The sequence below is a fragment of the Rutilus rutilus genome (assembly GCF_951802725.1).
Source record: "Rutilus rutilus genome assembly, chromosome: 10".
Lineage (NCBI taxonomy): Eukaryota > Metazoa > Chordata > Actinopteri > Cypriniformes > Leuciscidae > Rutilus > Rutilus rutilus.
Genome location: NC_140215.1, coordinates 26,928,705 through 26,952,168, shown reverse-complemented (window position 1 = coordinate 26,952,168; position 23,464 = coordinate 26,928,705). Strand labels below are relative to the sequence as shown.

Here is a 23,464-nt window from a genome sequence, read left to right as displayed (position 1 = left end):
CCTGTCCTTATCGCAGACAAGAGTCCCCAAGTGCCTGAAGTCATCTATCATAGTACCAGTACCAAAGAAAACAAACATCAGCAATTTGAACGACATCCAGTTGCCTTAACTGCAATAATAAGGAAGTGCTTTGAAAGACCGGTCCTCTTACATATTAAGACCATTATTCCTGCCTCTCTGGACCCACACCAGTTTGCGTATAGAGTCAAGATCCACTGAGGATGCCATCTCTTTGACCATCCACTCTGTCCTGTCCCACTTGGATAGACAAGGGCATGTGAGAAAGTTTTTTATTGACTTTAGCTCTGTTTTTAATACTGTGAACCCAATAAGCTCATTCTTTAACTTCATGATCTAGGACTCAGCTCATCATTGTGTAACTGAATCCTGAATTTTCTGTCAGAGCGTCCTCAGGTGGTGAGATTAGGCACACATCTGTCTTCCACCATAACATTGAGCACTGGCAGACCACGAGGATATGTACTGAGCCCCATCCTTTTTTTCCTTTTGATACATGACTGTGTTACTGCATTTTCTAATAACATCATTGTAAAGTTTGCGGATGACACAACAGTGATTGGTCTGATTTCTAACAATGACGAATCAGCCTATTGAGTGGGTGACAGAATATAGTAAGCTGGTGAACAACTTGATTCTCAACACAAAGAAAACCAAGGAGCTAATTATACATTTTGGGAGATCACAGAAGCTGGAATACACTCCAGTTGTTATCAACGGAGCCAGAGGGGACAGAGTGTCCAGTTTCAAGTTTCTGGGCAAGTGCATCTCAGAGGACATCACTTGGTCCATAAACACTACTGCATTGATCAAGAGAGCACAGCAAAAATTGTTTTTCCTAAGGATGTTAAGGAAAGCTGGTTTGCCTCAACAAATGCTGATTACCTTCTAACAGTGTACTAGAGTATCTTAATATACTGCTCTTCAGTGTGGATTCTTAGCTGCACAGCTAGTGATAGGAAAGCACTCAAGAGGGTTGTCCTGCGAGCACAGAAAATAATTAGAGTTGAACTACCAGCACTGGAAGATATCTCTGTGATTTACATTGTCTGACGAAGGCTGTCAGCAATCAGCATCTATAAGGACCCTGCACACCCATGCCGTCATATGTTTGAATTACTCCCACCTATGCGTTATAAGGCATTTTATGCCCGTACTTCAAGACTGAGGAACAGCTTTATTCCCAGAGCCATAGATGCTCTGAATCAAGCCAATATGAGTTTTATTTTTACTTTCAAACTGTTCTGTAACTTAACTGTTTTGTAATCCATTTAATTGCTGCACAGAGAATGTGAATTTCACCGGAATAGTGTGTATCCAGTTTCAGTTTCCAGCTGGAATTATTATTCTTTTTCTTATTTCTTTTTTATTTTTTATGGTGGTGTATATTGTGTATAGTATGGAAGCTTGTTTCCGCCACAGAATAAAACATTTTAAGAGATAATTGCGACTTTTTATCTCACAATTGCGAGTTTACATCTCGCAATTCTGACTTTATTTCTCAGAATTTTGAGATATAATGTCAGAATAGCGTGAAATAAAGTCGCAATTGCGTGTTATAAAGTCAGAATTGCGAGATATACTGTAAAGTCAGAATTACGTGAAATAAAGTCGCAATTGCATCTTATAAAGTCAGAATTCTGACTTTTTTTCTCGCAATTCTGAGTTTATATCACGCAATTCTGACTTTATAATACGCAATTGGGAGATATAAAGTCAGAATTGCATGAAATAAAGTTGCAACTGCGTGTTATAAAGTCAGAATTGTGAGATAAACTATTCTGAGGTAAAAAAAAAAAAAAGTCCGTCTTATTTTCCCCTTAGAATTGGACTTTATATCTCACAATTGTGAGTTTATATCTCACAATTCTGAGAAAATATGTCAGAATTCAGAATTCTGACTTTATAACACGCAATTCTGACTTTATATCTCGCAATTCTGAGAAATAAAGTCAGAATTGCGAGATGTAAACTCGCAATTGTGAGATAAAAAGTCGCAATTATCATTTAATTTTTTTTTATTTTGTGGCGGAAACAAGCTTCCATAGTATAGCCTACTGATGTTAACTATTGTTATCTTTTTTTTATTTTTATTAGATTGATTATATACATTTAAATTATTTTATTTATTTGCTTATCTTATAAAATTGTATTGCTTAGTATTAGGATCATTTTTAACATTATTGTGACTTATCGTATTATTGCATCTAGCGAGGAAGCTACAAACGCATACAATGACAATAAAGAAATTCAATTCAGTTAAATTCAATTCAACAAGACATTTGCTCATCACAGAAGGGGTGTATTTATTTGTGTGTATTTTCATGTGCATTTCATGTATTTTTAAATAAATATATAAATTAGGGCTGTCAAATACCTGGTTAATTTATTTGATTAATGTTAATGTATGTATGGCTATAATCACTCATTTCATCTCCAAAAATCTAGAGAAAAAATATATTTAATATAGACATCAGTAGTAGTATTGGTATCGGTGATACTGGCCTTCATTCAAAGCACTTAATAAAAATATGAAATCAAAACAATATTTAAAATATACACTATGTTGTTTCTACATTAATTTAGAGATTCGGTGTAAAAGTATGTATTACAATATAAAAAGATAGTAAAAATGTTAATGTTCAACAATCAACAATTAATTACAGAAAAATGTGTGATTAATAAGTTATCTTTTTAAATCGATTGACTGCACTAAAATCAATAGGACAAAAATAAGCATCACATCAATGACCCTTGTATGACTTTTCATAGATAATAGGCCATTGCGTATTAAAAAGGTTCTTAGTCTTTGTCTACAGGCAGATGTTGAACCATGGCACTGACAAAAAAAAAAAGACAAAAAAAATCCTTTTCCTTTAATCCTCCCTTTTCTGGCTTATGCTATTCTGAGCAATGCCTGAACTTTGTATTTTGAGCACTTCTTGCGTTGTTTTTGTCTCTTCACAATGACTCGCTTAATTTAGTCCTCATTTGTAAGTCGCTTAGAATAAAGGCGTCTGCTAAATGACTAAATGTAAATGTACTGTTGTTTGGGCCTTTTTACTGTTTCTTAATGAGCAATTTGTGGTTCTTTAGGTTCAACTGGGCAAAAAGGTCATAAAGGTGGTGGTGGGTTACCGGGACACAAGGGATTTAAGGGTTTTGATGGCTCCAAAGGAGATAAAGGAGATCCTGGTGTAGAAGCAGTAGGATTCCCCGGTCCTCCTGGAGTGAAGGTTTGTGTTGTTGTATGAGACTCGTACTAAATAAGTGTAAATTTGCACATTATCAATGCTAATAAATATCTTCCTCTGACTCATCTCATACTTACAGGGAAATATAGGAGCCCCTGGTTTCCCTGGAGAACATGGAGATAAGGGACAGAAGGGTACAATGGGTGTCCCGGGGAGTCCTGGATCTCAAGGAACTAAAGGAGACACAGGACTTATTGGTTACCAAGGCAAGATCATTCCAATGATCAATGCATATTACACTTAAATTTTACACATTACACTTAATGTGTTATTAACACATTTGGACAATAATACAATCTTTCATTCATGAGCAGGCAGTCCAGGGAAGCCAGGTGAGAAAGGTGTCAGTGGTTTGCCGGGGTCCCCAGGAGATCCTGGGTTATCTGGACGCCCAGGTAAGTCAAACTGAAATACACCTGAGATCTGTTTAATAAGACACCCATTTAATGTTGCTAGACACATTCAAAAGGTTTCTATCCAAGGTAGAACCCTTCTGAGACAGACAAAATAAATGTGCATTAAAGTTACTTTACAGGCAAGCTTCAAATGTCCCACATACATTTGGTGGTGAAAATCCTAATGAGATCTTTTTTTTATTTTTTTTTATTTTTTATTAGGTGAACCTGGTCTGCAGGGTCCTCCAGGTCCATATGGGGACAAAGGTGAAGCAGGGGTAGATGGAATTCCTGGATTCACTGGAGAGAGAGGAGTACCCGGTGAGATTGTGTAGCTCTAAAGGTGAAAGGTAGCTCAAAAAGGGAAATCCTGCTTCAGAGTAACATATATTGGACTCCTTTGAAGACACTATTGGACAATGGGTTTCATTCACTGATAACTGCGTAGATTTTTCATATTTATATGCACAGGAGAACTTCTCATGACAATTAATGAATTTTGAGTATTGTAAATGAGTGACTGTGTGACTGAGGTTAGTTATTTGCATGAAACATGCCCAAACCATCTCCGTATAAGGGCTTTCATCACAGCAAACATATAACGCGCTCTAAGGATGCGCTATCGTCTCAGAGCGTGCGCAGCAAGATCCCCGAGCAATGTCAAGAGTGCCATCCTCAAAACCAGTTTAAACACCTTTTATACAGACAACACCTACATAGGTGCATCTGCATTTTTGTATGTAGAGGAATCTCACAGCTATAACACCTTTTCTTACACTTTGTATATATTTATAATATATCTATGAATCAAATTTAATCATAACACATTCACTCACCCCAGAGTAAGTGATTTTTGTCAAAGTGTCGTTTCAGTTCTTCCAATGTTTTTCATACATTTACAATACAATTAAAAAAGTTGATGAATCATGTTTTGTTTGTTGAAACATTTCTACGCAGTTTTCTCACACAAATGTGTGCATACTGTACAAATGGTTAGTGAATGAGACCCGATGATCTAAAGACAAATAATTGTTCTGTTTCTTCAGGTATACCTGGGAAAGGATTTCCAGGAACCCCCGGAGAGACTGGTGGCAAAGGTTAGAATCACAGGTCCTCAATAATTAGGTTGTCATTTATGGAGGACTGAGAGTTCTACTAAAAATGAATACATTTTTCTTCTTTCCTTCCAATTAATAATTTAAGCATATTTAGTGAAATTAAAATTAAACATTAATACTTCTCCTTGTCTCCACACAGGTGACAAAGGCAACCCTGGTCTTCCTGGCATTCCTGGGAATCCAGGTATTCCTGGAACCAAAGGTCAGAAAGGTGTGCAAGGATTCTCAGGGGAAAGTGGTCAACCTGGAGAGAGAGGACTTCCAGGAGAATCCATGGAGGGGCCTAAAGGGGACAGGGGACCTCAGGGGCAGCCAGGAGAAAAAGGTGAACCCTAAACATTCTCAATCATTTTCCTTGTTAGTAGTCTAACAGTTAACGGGTTCACTATGATTATAAAATGCAGTTGTTACTCTTGTTAATAAATGAAGTGTATTGAACTGGATTTAGTACTCTAAAGCATGACTTTGATTGTGGCCTGCATCATCTTACACCCAGCTAAACATTTTTTACCGCAGGTGCGACTGGTGTTCCAGGCCAACCTGGCTTTCCAGGCAGTGTTGGATCTAAAGGAGATAAGGGAGATGTTGGCATCCCTGGCCCACGAGGCTCTCAAGGGTATAAAGGAGACAAAGGTTTCATTGGTGACCTTGTGAGTTTGTAAAGGGTACATCTTCTAAAATAAAACATGTGCCTTTAAAAATGATAGGGTATAATTTAATACAGTTGTTCTCTGTAGGGTGAGCCTGGATTGCCTGGTTATAATGGACCAAAGGGTGAGATGGGACCACAGGGTGTTCCTGGTTTCCCTGGTAAGATTTAAGATTAAATTTAACTTGACAGAATGATCAGAAGTGCATTTTATTTATCCTTTGTGTCATCCGTCATATTTATATAAAGCAATGCTTGACAGAGATGGGAGATTGAGTGACTTTCATTCCAGGTATGAAGGGTGAGGAAGGAGTGTTTGGTTCTAAGGGTGATGTAGGTGATAGAGGATTCCCAGGTCTCAAAGGTATGAACAAAACTTGAACTTAGATTTCCATTAAATTGTATCATTGGTGTCTATCCATGTTTATTCAGATAAGCCTTTTCAATTGTATAGCTAATATTATATTAATAGTATACTTTAATTGTATTGCTTTATATTGTACATAATTGTTCATAAAATTAATTATTACAATTATTATTATTAACAATTAATTATATAAATAATTCAATAATATAAAATCTCGATCAATATAATTCATATTCCATTGCTTTGACTGTATTCTGATGCAGGATGTATTCACATAATTACAGATTCAAATTGCTTTCACAAATCCCATGAATATGTGGTGAAGCATCTGTAATAAAATGACAATTTAGGTCTGAAAGCTCTATATTCTGTAAATTTCTGCTTTTAATATTGTTATTTAAGGTAGCGAAGGCCCCCCTGGACCCCCTGGGCCACACACATATGTAAAGGGAGAACCTGGTCTTCCAGGACCACAGGGTCCCGAAGGTCTAGTGGGAATCCAAGGCTTCCCTGGACCAAAAGGACAACACGGTGAGTCTTTCAACTATCTGAACTCAAGTCTATGAAAAAAGCTAACATCACTTAACACAAAACCACTCTCCTAGGTGTGATTGGACCTCAGGGTTTGAAAGGATCTGATGGGACACCTGGCTTTGATGGAAATCCTGGAGCCAAAGGAGAGCCTGGACAGACTGGACCTACTGGTAGGTGCACAGATATTCCAATTATGTTAACAGACATTACCAGTCCCAGGCAGAAGAACTGGAGGAAAGTTCTGGAAATTTCAGCAAAACTGAAATGACTTTCATTCATTGGATCGGTTATGCTCACTGATCCCTATTTTATTCCCCAAATTCTCTTTTCTGTAGGCCCCAGAGGGTACCCTGGGCCCTCAGGGCCTGATGGTATCCCAGGTCACATCGGCCCTCCTGGCCCTTCCTCAATGGACCATGGCTTCCTCGTAACCCGCCACAGTCAGTCTGTTGATGTTCCACAATGTCCTGATGGAACAACACTGATTTACGAAGGATATTCGCTGCTTTATGTCCAGGGCAACGAGAGATCACATGGGCAAGACCTAGGTCAGCAATTTTTTATAGCAACACTATTATTATTAATTTTGAAAACAGTTGCTGTTTAATATTTTTGTGGCAAACTTGAGGCAATACCATTCAAAAGTTTGAGGTAAGAAAAAAAAAAAAAAAGAATTAATACTTTTACTCAGCAAGGATGCATTAAATTAATCAAAAGTGACAGTAAAGGCATTTGAAATGTTATAATATATTTCTATTTCAAATAAATGCTGTTCTTTTGAACTTTCTATCCATCAAAAAAGTATCATGGTTTCCACAAAAAAATTAAGCAGCAATAACTTTTAACATTGATTATAAGAACCATTAATAATAATTGAACACCAATAACAGTTGATAATAATTGAGCAGCAAATCAGCTTATTAGAATGTTTTCTGAAGGATCATGTGACACTGAAGACTAATTCAGCTTTGCATCACAGGAATAAATTTCATTTTAAAATACATTCAGATAATAGAAAATAATAATAGAAAACAGTAATTTTTTAATTGTAATAATATTTCACAATATTACTGTTTTTACTGAATGTCTGATCAAATAAATGCAGCCTTGGTGAGCGGGAGGAGACTTCTTTCAAAAACAGTGAAAAAAAAGTTCGAGTAGTTTAGTAGAGTAGTTTTTATGGATTATAAATCAAAGTTAAACTGTCCCTGACATTCCTGCTCTCTTTAACCCTATAGGTACAGCTGGTAGCTGCCTAAGGAAGTTCAGCCCAATGCCTTTCCTCTTCTGCACCATCAACAACGTATGTAATTTTGCATCTCGGAATGACTATTCCTACTGGCTCACCTCTCCTGAGCCCATGCCAATGAGCATGGCCCCTATTACCGGTCAGAGCATCAAACCCTTCATCAGCAGGTTTGTGATCTTTTATGAAACATTTGCTATTTCCATGTGTAAGAATTTATCTTCCTACTCATGTGCATGTATGTTTTCCTGTGACAGATGTTCGGTTTGTGAGGCTCCTGCTATGGTGATAGCAGTGCACAGCCAGACCATCCAGATCCCAACCTGCCCTAGCGGTTGGGCTTCTCTCTGGATCGGATACTCTTTCGTCATGGTGAGGAGAATTGTTTTATATATATATATATATAAAAAAAATCAGTATCACGATATGGCTTAATGTGATAGTCAAATCACTAAGACGGCAAATTATTGAAATAAATATGTGTGCTGCAGGTTTCAGAGATAGTTTCAGAGTCTTAAATGAACGCAGTGCTGTGCTTCACTCTGAAAATGGCTGCACAAATATTTATTTGCCGGTAACCCACCAAAATAAAAGTTCAATGTTTTAAACGTTCAAAAATGAAGAAATTTAGACAGAAATATTAGTATTATAATTTTACTGTTGTATTATAAAATGAAATCTTTTCTTCTTTTTTTTTTTAAATACTTGATTTTTTATAGATTTATTTTTACAATACAATAGTATTATTGCAATATATAGCCTTATTTTGTTGAATATCTTTAATGAATTATAACAATAAAAAAAATCATTATAATATTTTATAGTCATATTAAATGTGGCCTATTGAAACTCAAGTGGAAATAGATTTAAAAAAAATAGCTTTGTAAAATTATTCTTATTTTTTATGTAGCTGCACTACCATACAACATCACCCCATTCATTCTTGAATGATTCATTCTTTCCAAACATAGCTATTTAAGTCACCTGGTATACTGAGAGCAAGCTAAATCAGTTTAAATTCATAATACCCAAGGATGATTCAGTGAGAATGTGTACTTAAGGTCTCACTCTGTCTGTCTGTGTAATAGCACACCAGTGCTGGTGCTGAGGGCTCCGGTCAGGCTCTGGCCTCTCCTGGCTCTTGTCTGGAAGAATTTCGTTCGGCTCCCTTCATCGAGTGTCACGGTCGCGGCACCTGCAACTACTATGCTAATTCCTACAGCTTCTGGTTAGCCACCATAGAGGACAACGATATGTTTACGTAAGCTTTTACACACTTTATATTCTTTGACAACTGGCTGAACTCTCATGCAGTTTCATACCCTTTCAATGGATGCACCATTTTTTTTCCTTCAACTTCACACAGAATATATCATAAGCTGTTTTTTTTTTATTATCATTTGAAATATGTATGCTGTAAATGCCACACCCATGGTGAATTTCAAAGCTAAAGTAAAACCTCTCTCTAACCACAAGAGGGCACAATACTTTCTTGATAATTTTAGTGCATTTGTACTGTATTTATGTCTCAATAAATAGAACCAATGTCTAATATAACCAATAACCAGGTCAACAACTAATACAATTTGTTTTGTTTTTTAGAATGTGTCCACTTTACACATTACATCGCATGGTGCTGTAATTAATTACAATAACAATATGCAATTAAAACATTGTTATATATTGCATATATCTTGTTAATTAGTATTACTTAGGACTGATGGTACAAAGATGAAGTGTAGCATATAATTAAATAACTATTTAAACAACATTTATCGAATTTCATAATTTTTGATGATTTAATAATTAGATCATTTGATAAATTAATCAAATAATCATTATATATGCAGTTTTGTGACATATAAACTTAAAAAAGAAAAAAAGTCAGAATTTTATGTTAGAAACGTGCAGTTCTGAGAAAAAAAAGTCTGTATTGAAGTATATAAACTGCTTTTATAAGAAAAAAGGCCAAGTTGCGAGATTCAAAAGCTTCCAATTCTCAGAAGGAAAGGCCAAATTGCAAGATATTATCTCAAAATTGTGATATAAATTGCGCGGAATAGTCAGAATTGTGTTGTAAACTCACAATTATGAGAAATTCTGAATTGCGAGATGCTAACTTAAAAACTAAAAAACTAAATATAAAATAGGAATTGTAAGAAATACTGTAGTGACTTCAGCTTTTATTATTATTATTATTTTATTCCATGGCAGAAACTTCCATGGTTTCCACACTTCCAACAATTGGTCAACTGCTCTTTTATTACTGTAGATTCTTACAATAATAATAATACTGATCAAAAAATGTAAATGTATTTTTCTGTTCTCCTGTTAAATATCTGTTTTTATTGTGGTTACAGGAAACCTGTCCCTACAACACTAAAAGCCGGGAATCTACGAACTCACATCAGCAGGTGTCAAGTGTGCATGAAGAGGGTATAGACCAGCCTCAGCATTGCATCTGCTCTTTATCTTCCAGATTTACGAACAAGCGACGAACGTATGGTGCTACTTCTATGAAAAGCCATAGAAAAAAAACTTCAAGAACACATATAGAAAAATGCCCGTCTCAACGTTTATAGCAATGGAACCTCAAGATCTACTGGCACATTTGCTTCACACAGAGCGCTTAACTAACATTGTTCCATTGTGTCTAATGAATGACACCTGTTTACACTTGCACTGAGTATATGTATTAGTAAGCAGGTAACCATCTTCAACAAATCCATATGCTATTCCGTCCAAGCCTTCTTATTTATCATGCCACTCAACAATATCAGATGCAGATAGCCTATCTTGTTTATTTCTCTCTAAAAATGTATAATCAAGCAACACTAACATTATAGAATAATTCTATTTTCCTACTGTCAGTAAGTTTGTCAGCACCCTCTTTGTAAGATGTAAGAAAGGCAAAGATCAAGCTTTGTTGTAAATATAGTGCTCTATTTAGTTAACACTCTGTCCCCATAATCTCTTCAGGTAAATGCCATTGATTTTGTTATACTTAATTATTTATGAAAACTTATGCGATGAGAGTTTAAACACCAAGGGGCCTTTCCTTTCTACATTGATTTCTTTGTTAACCACTGCAAAAGACCTTCATGGCACATAAACTGTAATATTCTGCACTGTTTTTTTTTTTTTCCAGCATCAGCATGTGGCCTTTCGACTGATTCTTGCCATGTTTTGATGTGTATGTTTGTTTATGTGTATATGTTTCCACTTTCCTTTTGGTGCAGAAAAGTTGTCATTACTATTATGTAATGGCACAGTTTCAGTCTCAAGCTGTGTTCGAAATCGCCCCCTATACACTTATTCACTATACCCTACATTAGTCCACTAATATAGTCCACTTGAAGGAGTGAATGCATACGATTGAGTGAATTCGGACACTGAGTGCACCGGAAAGGGCTGCAGCTTTTGCATAGTTTGTGCTTGCTGTTTAATAATCATTTGAAACGTAGCAAACTGGCAGCTCCAATAGTAATGAAAAGATTTATTTTAAACTATATCATGGAAACTAGCATGTATAAACCTTAAACGATTTAATAATCAATTAAAAAGGAATTCCCAGACATCAGTAGTGTTGGCCCAGATCCGACCCATACCTGGAACGTGTGGAATCCACATGTGGGCCGGATCTGGGCCGACACAATGTTGCTGTCTGGGTCTATACCTGTAGCCACATTGGACCAGCGGTTTGGAAAATGGATGGATGATTCAGCTGCAGGCGCCATCTTCTGGCGAGACGTGGGAATTCATTCGGCGCGACCTTCACAGTGCATTGTGGGTATTCTCTTGCCAATGAGTGCATCCGGCGGTGCAATCTGGGATTGAATGAGTGTACTCGGTAATGTCCACTATGGTTTCGGACACCACTACAAATGGCTGTCCCCTCAAATAGTGCCCAGTTCAGTTCACAATCTCAGTTTTCCCATGATGCCATTTAACTTCCTATGAAAATACACTACTCTCTTAAAAATAAAGGTTCTTGGCATAAATTGCTCTATGAAGATCCTTTAATATCCATTGAACCTTTTAGCACAACGATTTTTTTTTTTTTATATATATATAGTGGAAAAAGTTTTTTTAGATTATTAAAATGCTCTTTACACTAAGAACTGTTCACCAAAATGTTCTTTGAGCAACCAAAATGATTCTTCTATGGAATCGAATTCTATGGAATTATATGGCCGTGAAATCTTCCATTAAGAGTGCGTCCGCGCGGTTGATCTCGTTGCATGTCAAATATACACATACAGTCCCTTCTGTGTCTGTATATAGCTTTAATCAAAATAATCCTATGTTGAACATACAGTATGTCCAAGTGCACTATAGTAAGTCACCTCTGTTGCCTTTAAAAATGATTTTTTGTCAGAAATTCAAGCTCATCACATCTTCTTTGTTGACTCATTTCTCACTCTATTGACTTGAACTCATCAGCAAACTGACCTGACTTGATTCCTACAACATCTATGATAAACATAATTTAGAGTCTGTGTCTGAAGCATGTTCCCTCTTGTGCTATCTTTAATTTGAACAGAATCGTATTGCCTATAGATTCTGCTTTATGTCTTGAGTTTATTTTGTCTTAATGCCTCAGATGCCAGACCAAATAACCGGCACATGTCCCCCTTACACAGTGGATTTGTTGCTCATGATTTTTTTAATCATTTTACACTGATAATACTTGACTATGCAATACTTGCTTTTACGAAACCTTCCCTGCAGTTTACCTTTTTGTGTAGAATTGATCAAATTGTTCCACTAAGTAAATAGCTAGTTGTGTTTAAATTGTGCCTTGCATGAATTCGTGCGTGAAGAGTCACGGATGTGAGCCCGCACAATGTCACTGATCTTGCACACCCGCTGTAGCTCTGTGCATTGATGTGTCCATGAAGTATTAACGGCTCTTGCTTTGGAATATGTTGATTAATACAGAGGTTGATTGAAATTTATGAAAATATATATTTTTTTCAGTGTCAAAGGATTTCAGTGATGCCCCCATTCTATACTGTCATACAATACAATGTTTGTATAAATGTGTAATGTGTTTGTCTTTTTTATACCAAAAAAAGAGGGTTTCATACCATTAATGCTGTTAAAAGTATACGTTCTCCCCCAAAAATGTAATTCTGTTCAAATTTACTCACTGTCATGTTGTTCCAAACCTGTATGGCAATGTTGTTTGAACTCCACCGGTCTTTTGTGTTCCACAGACGAAAAAAGTCATACAGGTTTTGAAACAACATGAGAGTGAGTAAATGATGACCGAATTTTTATTTTCGAATGTAGCCTACTATTAAGTTATTGCTCCAAGCACATAATAGGCCTAGTGTTTATTCGTTGACTTTTTATATATTTCTATTTAGCTTTGATTTGTTTTTATAATAAATTTTTAGCAATTTTACTACTTTAATTAGTTTTATTTCAGTTAGTTGCCAAGGAAACATTTTTAATACGTTTTTTTTTTTATGTTTATGATTATCATGTCATTTAAATATTTCATTTAATTTCAGCTTACATATATTGGCCTGGAGAGGGCGCTCTAAGAACACTTAGTTTTTACAAAGCCGTAACCCTTACTACAGCTCATTCCTGTAAAGTATCATATTACAAAACAAGGCTATATTTCTTTAGATTACCTTTCATAATATTTACTTTGCTTTACCACTTCATTTAGCCCTCTGTGAGACTAATTATGAAATCACAGCTAGAAAAAAATAAATGACTTTATATTTTATTTATTTACATATAGGCTATTTAAGACTAAAAATCACTTTGCAAAATTCGTTTTTTTACATCTGACCTTTTCTTCAGGGTGCAATCAGTAGACTGACTTTCCTACTGACTTTGTCCTTTTAGGATAGTGAAAGGTGCATTTTCACTATCTGAAAAGTGGTGAAAAGTTCTTAAAAAAATTATTCATTTCATCTATTGTGCTATTATATTTTATTTGGAACTCACAAATTCTGATGCAACTTCACTGCTTGGAAAGTAGTGAAACCATTTCTTAGTGTTTTAAAAAGCATTAAAAGCATTGTTTCTTTCTTGGAATTCCAAATCAATGAAGCACGAGTGACAATCAACAAGACTCTTTTTCAGCGTAGCACGCTTTCCACTCGTAACTCGATTTTAACCTGTTTAGTAATCATTTTGGGAGAATCCCAGCTTGTCAGTGTAGTGAGACCATAGGCAGTGCCATCTTTCCTGACCTCTGGTTGTATGGATCACATCTTTCAAACTAGCATAGGATAATGTACCCAAATGCCTAACTTCCACAACAATATGACTTCCAGTATATTCTTCATCTCTACCATCACCCTCACTGCTTCTATCCTCCTTAATCTTCAATTTCATCCTTTCTTACTACGTCCTCATTTTCTGTTGCGCTGCCATCAATATCATCAATAGTGCAGCTACACAGAAATTATGCATAACACAGATTTGTTTGGTCTTTGAGTTATTGTTTTTACAAAATGTGCATTAAAGATTTTTTTTTAATCCAATATATATGTGACCCTGGACCACAAAACCAGTCACAAGTCGCACAGGTATATTTGTGGCAATAGCCAACAATACATATGGGTCAAAAATATAGATTTTTCTTTTATGCCAAAAATCGTAAGGACATTAAGTAAAGATCATGTTCCATGAAGATATTTTGTCAATTTTCTTACCATAAATATATAAAACATTTATTTTTGTGAGTGAATGCTGCACAATTGCGAACATAAATGGACAACTTTAAAGGCGATTTTCTCAATGTTTCGATTTTTTTGCACCATCGGATTCCAGATTTACCATACATCAATGGAAAGCTAATTTATTCAGCTTTCAGATTATGTATAAATCTCAATTTCAAAAACTTGACCCATGTGACTGGTTTTGTGGTCCAGGGTCACATATGTATTTTCTAGTCTACAATGAACTCACTATAGTGCCTTGAAAGCATGTGACCTAACATGTGCTAATGTCTCATTAGCCGCGTTTCCACTGTCGGGCCAGGGCCGGGCCGTGCTAGTGCGTGCCAGGGCCAGTCGCGTTTCCACTGTCACTTCCGGGGCTTGATCGGGGCTTACTCGGGGCCAACGGCCAGGATTTCTGGCCCGTCGAATACCTTGGGCCAAAGCGGGCCAGCTCGGGCTAGAGGAGTGGTTACCAACAGAGGAGGAGTTTACCGTTGGGAGACGGCAGCGCCGGATGATTCTGTCAGCATTTAAGACTTAAAAATAAAATAATTTAAATCGCGTTCATGTTTGAATGCCTTCTGTTTGTGATGCAAAAGACTATGCGCGCTAGCCGTTACCATAGTAAACATAGTAAACGCTTGAAGATACGCATAGTAAAAAAAAAAAAAACATAGCGAACGCTTGAAGAAATCAGACCAATCTTAAAGGCTATCACAGTCATGTTTTTATTTTATAGCCTACGTCTCGTCTCTTTAAACCGGACTATCAAAAAATAAAGTAACTTTTTTTTTCGGGAGCTTCCTCTGTTTCTCTGACTGAAAATATCTGTATGGGAGTCGAGAGAGTGCTAAAGCTCCTCAGGTCGTATGGCATATATTTGTAGAAATTATCATTTTTTCTAAATGTGATGTAAATATGTCCTGTAACTAAGTTACCAGATAAAGAAACAGACGCGACTGAAAAAGTAAGTGTGTCCTCTTTCTTTTGTGAAATAGACCTAACGGTAATTTATTTCTGAGTGACTAATGTGCAATTTTTACATAAATTGATTCATTATGGTCAATGTATCACTTTTTATTGTAAACCTGTGGTAAAACATCGATCCTTGGGTTTTAAATATTCAAGTAACGTTAGCTGCTAAAAAAAAAAAAAAAAAAAAGCTAGCAAACGGCCGCTTTTATCGTGTTTGTTTTCAACGCTGTTTCCAGTGATTTCTTATTAGTTTTCTGATAACACTTCCATTTGTTGGTGAAATGATGGGTTAGTGTGACGTTGTCCCAGAGAGGCGTGTTACGGGCGTGTTTTTAGTGAAGCGCTGTGGAGCTTCTGGCCCGACAGTGGAAACGCATGCCCGGTGCTATTGGCCCGAGGCTATTAGCCCGGCACGGCCCGTTTAAAGCCCTGGCCCGGCCCTGGCCCGACAGTGGAAACGCGGCTATTCACTTCCACTCAGGACTCACTCAGTTTATGAGTTTTGATTAACCAACTTTCATTGTTGGTTATATCAACATGTATACTCTATATACTCACAACAGGTCCTGTCAATGATAAAAATCACAAAATATTTTCACACGTGTCCTACATACAGAATGTTTCACCCCGTATCTGAGACACAGTAGATGTGCTGCATCTGGATTTCCAAGAATATTTCACATTTCACATTATTTGACAACATATTCTGAGAAACTATCCCATTCTCTTGAGTGAGACATTTGCACCCTTCCTTAATTCTGCTGAAGGAAATAAGTTTTCCTGCAAAATAACAGACAAACGGTCATTTTTCCCCCAAAGGTTTCCTTGTTGGCTTTCCTAGAAATGTTTAAGGATAATATCTAAGGTCCCGCTGGCCTTCAAACACGCTCATAATTATTGACCAATCAGCTGGCTCAGCTTTTAAAACCCTCCCACTGGTCAGAATGAATAACTGCATTAAAGAACTGCATTACTTTTTTAAAGCAAATCTGTACTTCTGTGAGCAGGTTTTATTTTATTATTATTAGTGATGCGTGTAAAGTGGTGCGTGTGAGCACCCATGCAGGCTCTGGGCCGTGCACACAGATCAATGAGTGAGAGAAGAGATAACCTTTCTCTTTCATCTCTCAGTTTTTATAGGGATCTCATTCTCTTTCTCTCCCCTCTGTTTGCCAGTCGGACAAACATAGCCTTTTACCCCATTCAGTCATGAGCTGCTGTTAAAATGACGTGTATGAATGGGTGACCTTTGACCCTGAGCGAAGTAAACTAGATAGTAGTGTTTCAGGATGCCCCTTGCAACATGTGTGTGGATATATTTATCCGCTTTGATCAAGCAACAGACATTATGTACATACTGGAACATGTCAAATGATTTATGTTTTATGTCTTAGTTTGGCTATATGTTTAAGTTCCTGTTCCTCAGAGTGACCTTGAACATACAGTTATTTGAGTGTGGGTGTTTATGGGGTGAGAGGAGCAGCTGAGAAGTGTTGTGAAACTCTGTCGGTCAAAGGGAACACGCTGGAGAAGAGGATGGCAGTAAATTGAGGTGAGAGGTCTGTGCCGTCACCTAGACATGGGGACAGACAGACAGACTCACAATAGATCAGTTTGAGATGGACGAACTTCAAGGAGACTGTACACAGCGGGCAAATACATTTATAGCCAAATTGTGGATTCATAGAGAGAGAGAGAGAGAGAGAAAGAATGCAAAGCACAGAACAAATATTTCTGTGATTGACCAACTAGCTGAATGAAAATGGTCACACTGGTATGTGGAAGCACTGGTACATATTCAGTTCAAGTTCATTTTGAGAAAAATTCTTGCTATATTGGACAAAATATTCTAATCACAAGTTTTAATAATGGGAAATATTAACTTTTTTATGACATTCTTGATATGAAAAATTTGCCATTTATTTAGAAATGTCTGCTTTTTGTCCGCTAATTGCCAATGCCTCATTGGCTAACTTTATCTTTTGTCAATTTGTGGCCATTGTAAGATGTTTCTGAAAGTACCTTGAGAGAGTACCCCCTCTCCTCCTCCCAAAAAAAGAGAACATTTCCTCACATTTTTTTTTTTTTTTTAAGATATTTAGATGTTGATATACACCATACTAATACTGTGTTTGACCCCCTTTCACCTTCAGAACTGCCTTAATTCTACGTGGCATTGATTCAACAAGGTGCTGAAAGCATTCTTTAGAAATGTTGGCCCATATTGATAGGATAGCATCTTGCAGTTGATGGAGATTTGTGGGATGCACATCCAGGGCACGAAGCTCCCGTTCCACCACATCCCAAAGATGCTCTATTGGGTTGAGATCTGGTGACTGTGGGGGCCATTTTAGTACAGTGAACTCATTGTCATGTTCAAGAAACCAATTTGAAATGATTCGAGCTTTGTGACATGGTGCATTATCCTGCTGGAAGTAGCCATCAGAGGATGGGTACATGGTGGTCATAAAGGGATGGACATGGTCAGAAACAATGCTCAGGTAGGCCTTGGCATTTAAACGATGCCCAATTGGCACTAAGGGGCCTAAAGTGTGCCAAGAAAACATCCCCCACACCATTACACCACCACCACCAGCCTGCACAGTGGTAACAAGGCATGATGGATCCATGTTCTCATTCTGTTTATGCCAAATTCTGACTCTACCATCTGAATGTCTCAACAGAAATCGAGACTCATCAGACCAGGCAACATTTTTCCAGTCTTCAACTGTCCGATTTTGGTGAGCTTGTGCAAATTGTAGCCTCTTTTTCCTATTTGTAGTGGAGATGAGTGGTACCCGGTGGGGTCTTCTGCTGTTGTAGCCCATCCGCCTCAAGGTTGTGCGTGTTGTGGCTTCACAAATGCTTTGCTGCATACCTCGGTTGTAACGAGTGGTTATTTCAGTCAAAGTTGCTCTTCTAGCATCAACAAGGCATTTTCGCCCACAGGACTGCCACATACTGGATGTTTTTCCCTTTTCACAACATTCTTTGTAAACCCTAGAAATGGTTGTGCATGAAAATCCCAGTAACTGAGCAGATTGTGAAATACTCAGACCGGCCCGTCTGGCACCAACAACCATGCCACGCTCAAAATTGCTTAAATCACCTTTCTTTCCCATTCTGACATTCAGTTTGGAGTTCAGGAGATTGTCTTGACCAGGACCACACCCCTAAATGCATTGAAGCAACTGCCATGTGATTGGTTGATTAGATAATTGCATTAATGAGAAATTGAACAGGTGTTCCTAATAATCCTTTAGGTGAGTGTATGTATAAATAATTTTTTCTAAGTTACAGGGCTCTGTGCAACTTAAATGAAATTTCCGTGCTGTCATTTTTGAAGTTTCTTACAGTCCCCCTGGGGTGAAAATCAAGCTTTTAATGTTGTTTATGTCTATGTGGTGTTTTTAATATGCTTTATAAGACAAACCATGTGCAAATTCATAAGTCAAAACAATTGCAGAGTATTTTCTCCTTAAAACTGCAGTGAACCAAAGAAAGTCTTAAAAACGCGATTTGAAATCGCTGGTGTTTCTGACATCACAAACTACCTTGTAACCAATCAGGTCAACGTATGATCGTCAACGAGTGGCTCTCTGAGCTGGTGTGAGTGAGTGGAGGCGGGGATAATTAGCATATTCATAGAACCACGTATACTAAATGAGCCAAGGGTCTAGGTACATTAAAGCTATTTTAAGGCATGAAGAATTTTTTCAAGGAATAAAACGTTTAAATATGTAATTTTGGTGATCAAATATGAGTTTTAAGGGATACAATTATTGACTACAAGGGGACTTTAAGTACTATTTAGAAATATGTTGTGCATAAAATCCCATATTGAACTGTAATACTGCAACTTGTCTCTTTGTTGTAGTGACTGATATGTATAATTATCTGTTTTGCACTTGTTTGCATGCTGTGAATCCTAACCTTGGCTAAAGCTGTATTTGTTCTGGTAGCACTTCTGTGCATTTTCTAAGCTTTGGACATTTCTGTAGCCTTGCGTTAAAACAGGTCTATCTGATATGATGGTTCCATGCCTTGAATGCTCATGCTATGGATTTCCCAGCATGTTCCTCCTCCCCCTGCTTATCTTTTGCCAAGAGCACAACAAAGGGCATGTCTCAACACTCCACACTCTTTTCCTTTTTTCCTAAGGTTACTCGATTCCTTCAAACAAATGTTTCTGCTGCCCTGTGCCCGTGGAGTCATGAGTCATGAGGGAAGACTGGGGTGAGTTTTGGTCTAGTGTAGCCCGAGGCATGCTGGCACTGCAGATTCCCACTGCTCTATCACCTGAGTTCACCTGTGACTGCTGTGGGCATGCATACATCAGCGCCAACAATCTATACATAAAAATTCTCAAAATGGATGTTTTTGCCATGCTATTGTTGTAGGTTATTCTGTGTTCAAATGTTTTCTCATTTCCCGACTTACTAAAAATGTAAGTAAACCATTTGTAGGTTAATTGCCTTTGTGTGATTGTGGAACATAGAGTGCAACAGTCATGTTCTGGAAGTAAATATCCTATTTATTTTCTCCATATAGTGGAATAGATTTTTAATGACAACTTATAAACCGTTAAAGACAGACCTACTACGGTGTTGTTCATTTCTGGTAAACGTGCCTTTGTTGAAGTCATCAGCCCACATTATTTCAACTTATTGTTAAATAATCGTGTTTAACACTACATTACCCGTGATTCTGCAAATAATCTCCACCAGTAAACAAGCAAACTGCTAAAAAAATAAATAATTTTTTTTTTAAATGTTTGTATATCAATGTCTATTTTGCAATAAACGTAAAATATATTGCTTCTATACAGAATAAACATATTTCAATCAATAGTTTTATGTTTATCCATCTGTTTTATTTTCACTCTCAATGCTTGTAGTAATTTACCTCATTAAAGCTTTTAAGTACACAATATTGTATACTTTTGTATTTTTGTCTGATTTTCAATTACTTTTTTGTTTCAAAGTGTTGTAATGTTGTGATTCACATCATTGCTGATTGGTTTGGTTCATGGCTTATAACGCTAAATGTTTGTAAGACCTTACACTTCCTATGGAAAAAAGAAAGAAAAATGAGAATATTAAAATAAATTATGTTGCACTCTATAATGTGAGTTTGGGGCGGGGTTTTTGTTTGCCTGGCCAATTGAAGACAAGGGAGTGATCAGTAAATCTGTTTGAATACGGTAATTTGTTTTGCCATTTTGTTTGGTGAAACTAGTCATGTCGAAATTGCAAACTTAATTTTTAACACTGCTGTCTTTATACAGTTACTTGTCTGACAGTAATGGAATTTAAGTTTTTAAGTTGTGTAATTTGGGTAAAAAAGGTCCTATACGGTCCAAAAGTAACACTTGGCAGGCACCAAATGGGCTTTGGTTGGCAGGTAATTTTATTAGGAACCATAATACATGGTTTGGAATTGGATAGTATAAATTATACTCATTTATGTCAAATACGTGCATTTATTTATAGGGGTAATTTAACGCTGAAATAAAACTTGGTTGTCTAAGCTAATATGCAGCAATATTACTGATCTTACTGCACTGACACTATTGGATTATAACTCAATTTAGCTTAGTTTAGTTTTCTGCAGAGCTGCTTTAGCTGAAATGAACTCATTTAATAATGGAAGCACTTTACACTGTTGTTGAACCAAAATGAATCAACATTGAACTGATTTCAACGGATTAATGACTGTTTACTATTGTCTTTTTAGAGCTGCTTTACAGCAGAGTTGAACTCTGCATCATTGAATCGTTATTTTCCCGTTTATCACTGAAAAAGCTGCTATGAAACAATCTGTACTGTGCTATATAAATAAAGGTGTCTTGACAACTATGCAGTAGTAGACTTGTAAGTAACTTGTTATGAGTAAGAAAATAAGCATGACTCCACTAATTTAAGCTCTGTTACTAAGGGGTGGGTGGACACAACAAGGCCAGTTTTTACTGTCTGATCGTGTCCTTCTGTAACCCTCTGAACACATGGCCCCATAGCGTGTGCTAGCCACAACTACAAATCACAGTTATTACGCCCGATACAGTATGTTCACGTGTGTGTGCCCTGATTTTGTAAAGCAAAATCCTACAGGACATTCACACTGTTGTGCACATGAAAGTGTCAAGGCAGTTTTCTTTCAACCTGCTCTCATAACACTACAGCATGCTCTCATTTTATAGCCGTGGCGCTCTGTGGCTAGTGCGTGGAATAGGTCTGTAAATCGTTTTAAAGGCTGCCTTTCATTTAGCGCTCAGACATTAGTGTCGCACACCCTCTGGTTCATTGTTGACATGTAGCGATTCTATAGCTGCATGTGTGAAATGTGGAATGGCTGGGTAACTTGGTTGTGTTGAATTATTAACCAGGTGTAGCATTAGCCATATGCAATGCTGCCAATAAAACATCTACGAAGCCTCCTTCGCCAATGCTTCCCGTTAGTTAATTCTATGAAACATTTTTTTGTTGTTGTTCAACTTATTGTTATGGACTTGAATCTTGCTGGTGCACAAGTCACAAAAATAGAGTATCGCTGCAAGCTCATGTTATATACTACCAGGTTCAGTCAAGGTATTTGAGCACGGCGTGAGCAAGCCGTTCCAGGGGCTGGAAGATTGCTCCCATAGCTATTGGAACACTATGTGCATGTGCCAAACAGCTCTCAGTCTGCCAAATAACTCTGCTGTTGGCAATACCCAAACAGAAACCTTCCCCCAGCACATGTGCTGAAAAGACCAGAAGGCTGGTTTATGCTGGTTGAAGCTGGTTTGGTGCTGGTCTAAGCTGTTGGACCAGGATAGTGGTGGGCAGAGGAAGCTGGTTGACCAGCATGGTTTTCTGGTGGTTGCTGGTTGATCAGTTTGGTTAAAGATGTATGCACAGGAATCTTGCAGATCCATGCTCCAACATTCAGAATCAAAAACAATACGTACCTGTCAATGGTGAGTGAACTGAAAATAATATATACATATGCACACATTGAAACTAATCAATACCTTTCTTGAATAAGAATGCATTAATCAAAAGTGATAGCAAATACTTGGCTGTTCTTTTAACTTTCTGTCCTAAAAAAAAAAAGAAAGAAAAAAAATCCATAAATGTTTCCATAAAAAAAATATTGATAATAATAAGAAATGTTTATTGAAGAGCAAATCAGCATAACAGTATGATTTCTGAAAGATCATGGGACATTGAAGACTGGAGTAATGATGCTGAAAATTCAGCTTTGGAAAAAATTACATTTGACAATATAACCATTTTAGTCTCCAAATGCAGCCTTGGTGAGCATAAGAGACTTCTTTCAAAAACTGCTTAAAAAGGTTTTATTCACTATTACTTTTGGAGCTTATGCGGGTCTTTTCAACATGGTACTGTATCCCACTCATTCCTCCGTCAACACAACACGTCTTTTGGAAAAAGTGCTTCACACAACCAGAGGGCGGACAGGATGCTGTTGTTAAAAGTCTCTCGCAATCCTCAAGTCAAACTTGGTTTAATGTCACTGCTTTGCAAAGCATCAAGCTTCAAAAGTTAAATGCTAGTTAATGCTGCTGAACCGATCAGTATGAATGTCCATGCTGGTTTGGTACTTCTCTAGCATGCCTGTTAACCAGTCAAATTTAGCTGTTGAACCAGGGCTCGTCTAGGTATCCCTTCTGGTTTAGCTAGTTAAGAAGGCTTTTGGGGGCAGCACTACACCAGCACCATCAGTGCAAGTTGTTTTCAGTTAAAACAGCTCAAACATGCATTTTAGTCTGGGACTAGGCTTACAGGAGTAGTTCACTTCAGAATAAAAATTCTGATGATTTACTCACCCCCACATTCCAGAAGTTTTCTCCATATAGTGGACTTCACTGGGGTCCAGCGGGTTGAAGATCCAAATTGCAGTTTCAATGCAGCTTCAAAGGGCTCTACACGATCCCAGCAGAGGAATAAGGGTCTTATCTAGCGAAACGATCGGTCATTTTCTATACTTTTTAACCACAAATGCTCATCTTGCACTAGCACTGCGATCCGCCACGCATTACGTAATCACATTGAAAGGTCACGTGTGTTCAATAAGGTAGGGCGAAAAAACGACTGACATTGTTGTTTTACCTTTTATTTATTTTTATTTATTTTTGTAAATGGCATTTGACTTAGTTCACACTGCAGGCTGAAACGACCCAATTCCGATTTTTTTGCCCCTATGCGACCTGTATC

General features: G+C 37.2%; 1 protein-coding gene across 1 annotated transcript in view; it reads left to right on the top strand.

Annotated features, from left to right (window-relative positions):
* The window catches only part of col4a1 (collagen, type IV, alpha 1), a 76,776-nt gene extending 66,069 nt beyond the window's left edge, over window positions 1-10,707 (top strand). Inside the window, exons 37-52 of the mRNA XM_084421071.1 lie at window positions 3,115-3,254; window positions 3,352-3,478; window positions 3,587-3,667; window positions 3,890-3,988; window positions 4,714-4,764; window positions 4,925-5,110; window positions 5,302-5,435; window positions 5,523-5,595; window positions 5,727-5,798; window positions 6,204-6,332; window positions 6,407-6,505; window positions 6,671-6,883; window positions 7,574-7,751; window positions 7,839-7,953; window positions 8,670-8,842; window positions 9,942-10,707. Coding sequence (XP_084277197.1) covers window positions 3,115-3,254; window positions 3,352-3,478; window positions 3,587-3,667; window positions 3,890-3,988; window positions 4,714-4,764; window positions 4,925-5,110; window positions 5,302-5,435; window positions 5,523-5,595; window positions 5,727-5,798; window positions 6,204-6,332; window positions 6,407-6,505; window positions 6,671-6,883; window positions 7,574-7,751; window positions 7,839-7,953; window positions 8,670-8,842; window positions 9,942-10,023 — 1,952 coding nt within the window. The 3' untranslated portion in view covers window positions 10,024-10,707. The remainder of the gene's footprint in view (window positions 1-3,114; window positions 3,255-3,351; window positions 3,479-3,586; window positions 3,668-3,889; window positions 3,989-4,713; window positions 4,765-4,924; window positions 5,111-5,301; window positions 5,436-5,522; window positions 5,596-5,726; window positions 5,799-6,203; window positions 6,333-6,406; window positions 6,506-6,670; window positions 6,884-7,573; window positions 7,752-7,838; window positions 7,954-8,669; window positions 8,843-9,941) is intronic.
* The last annotated feature ends 12,757 nt before the right edge of the window (window positions 10,708-23,464 follow it).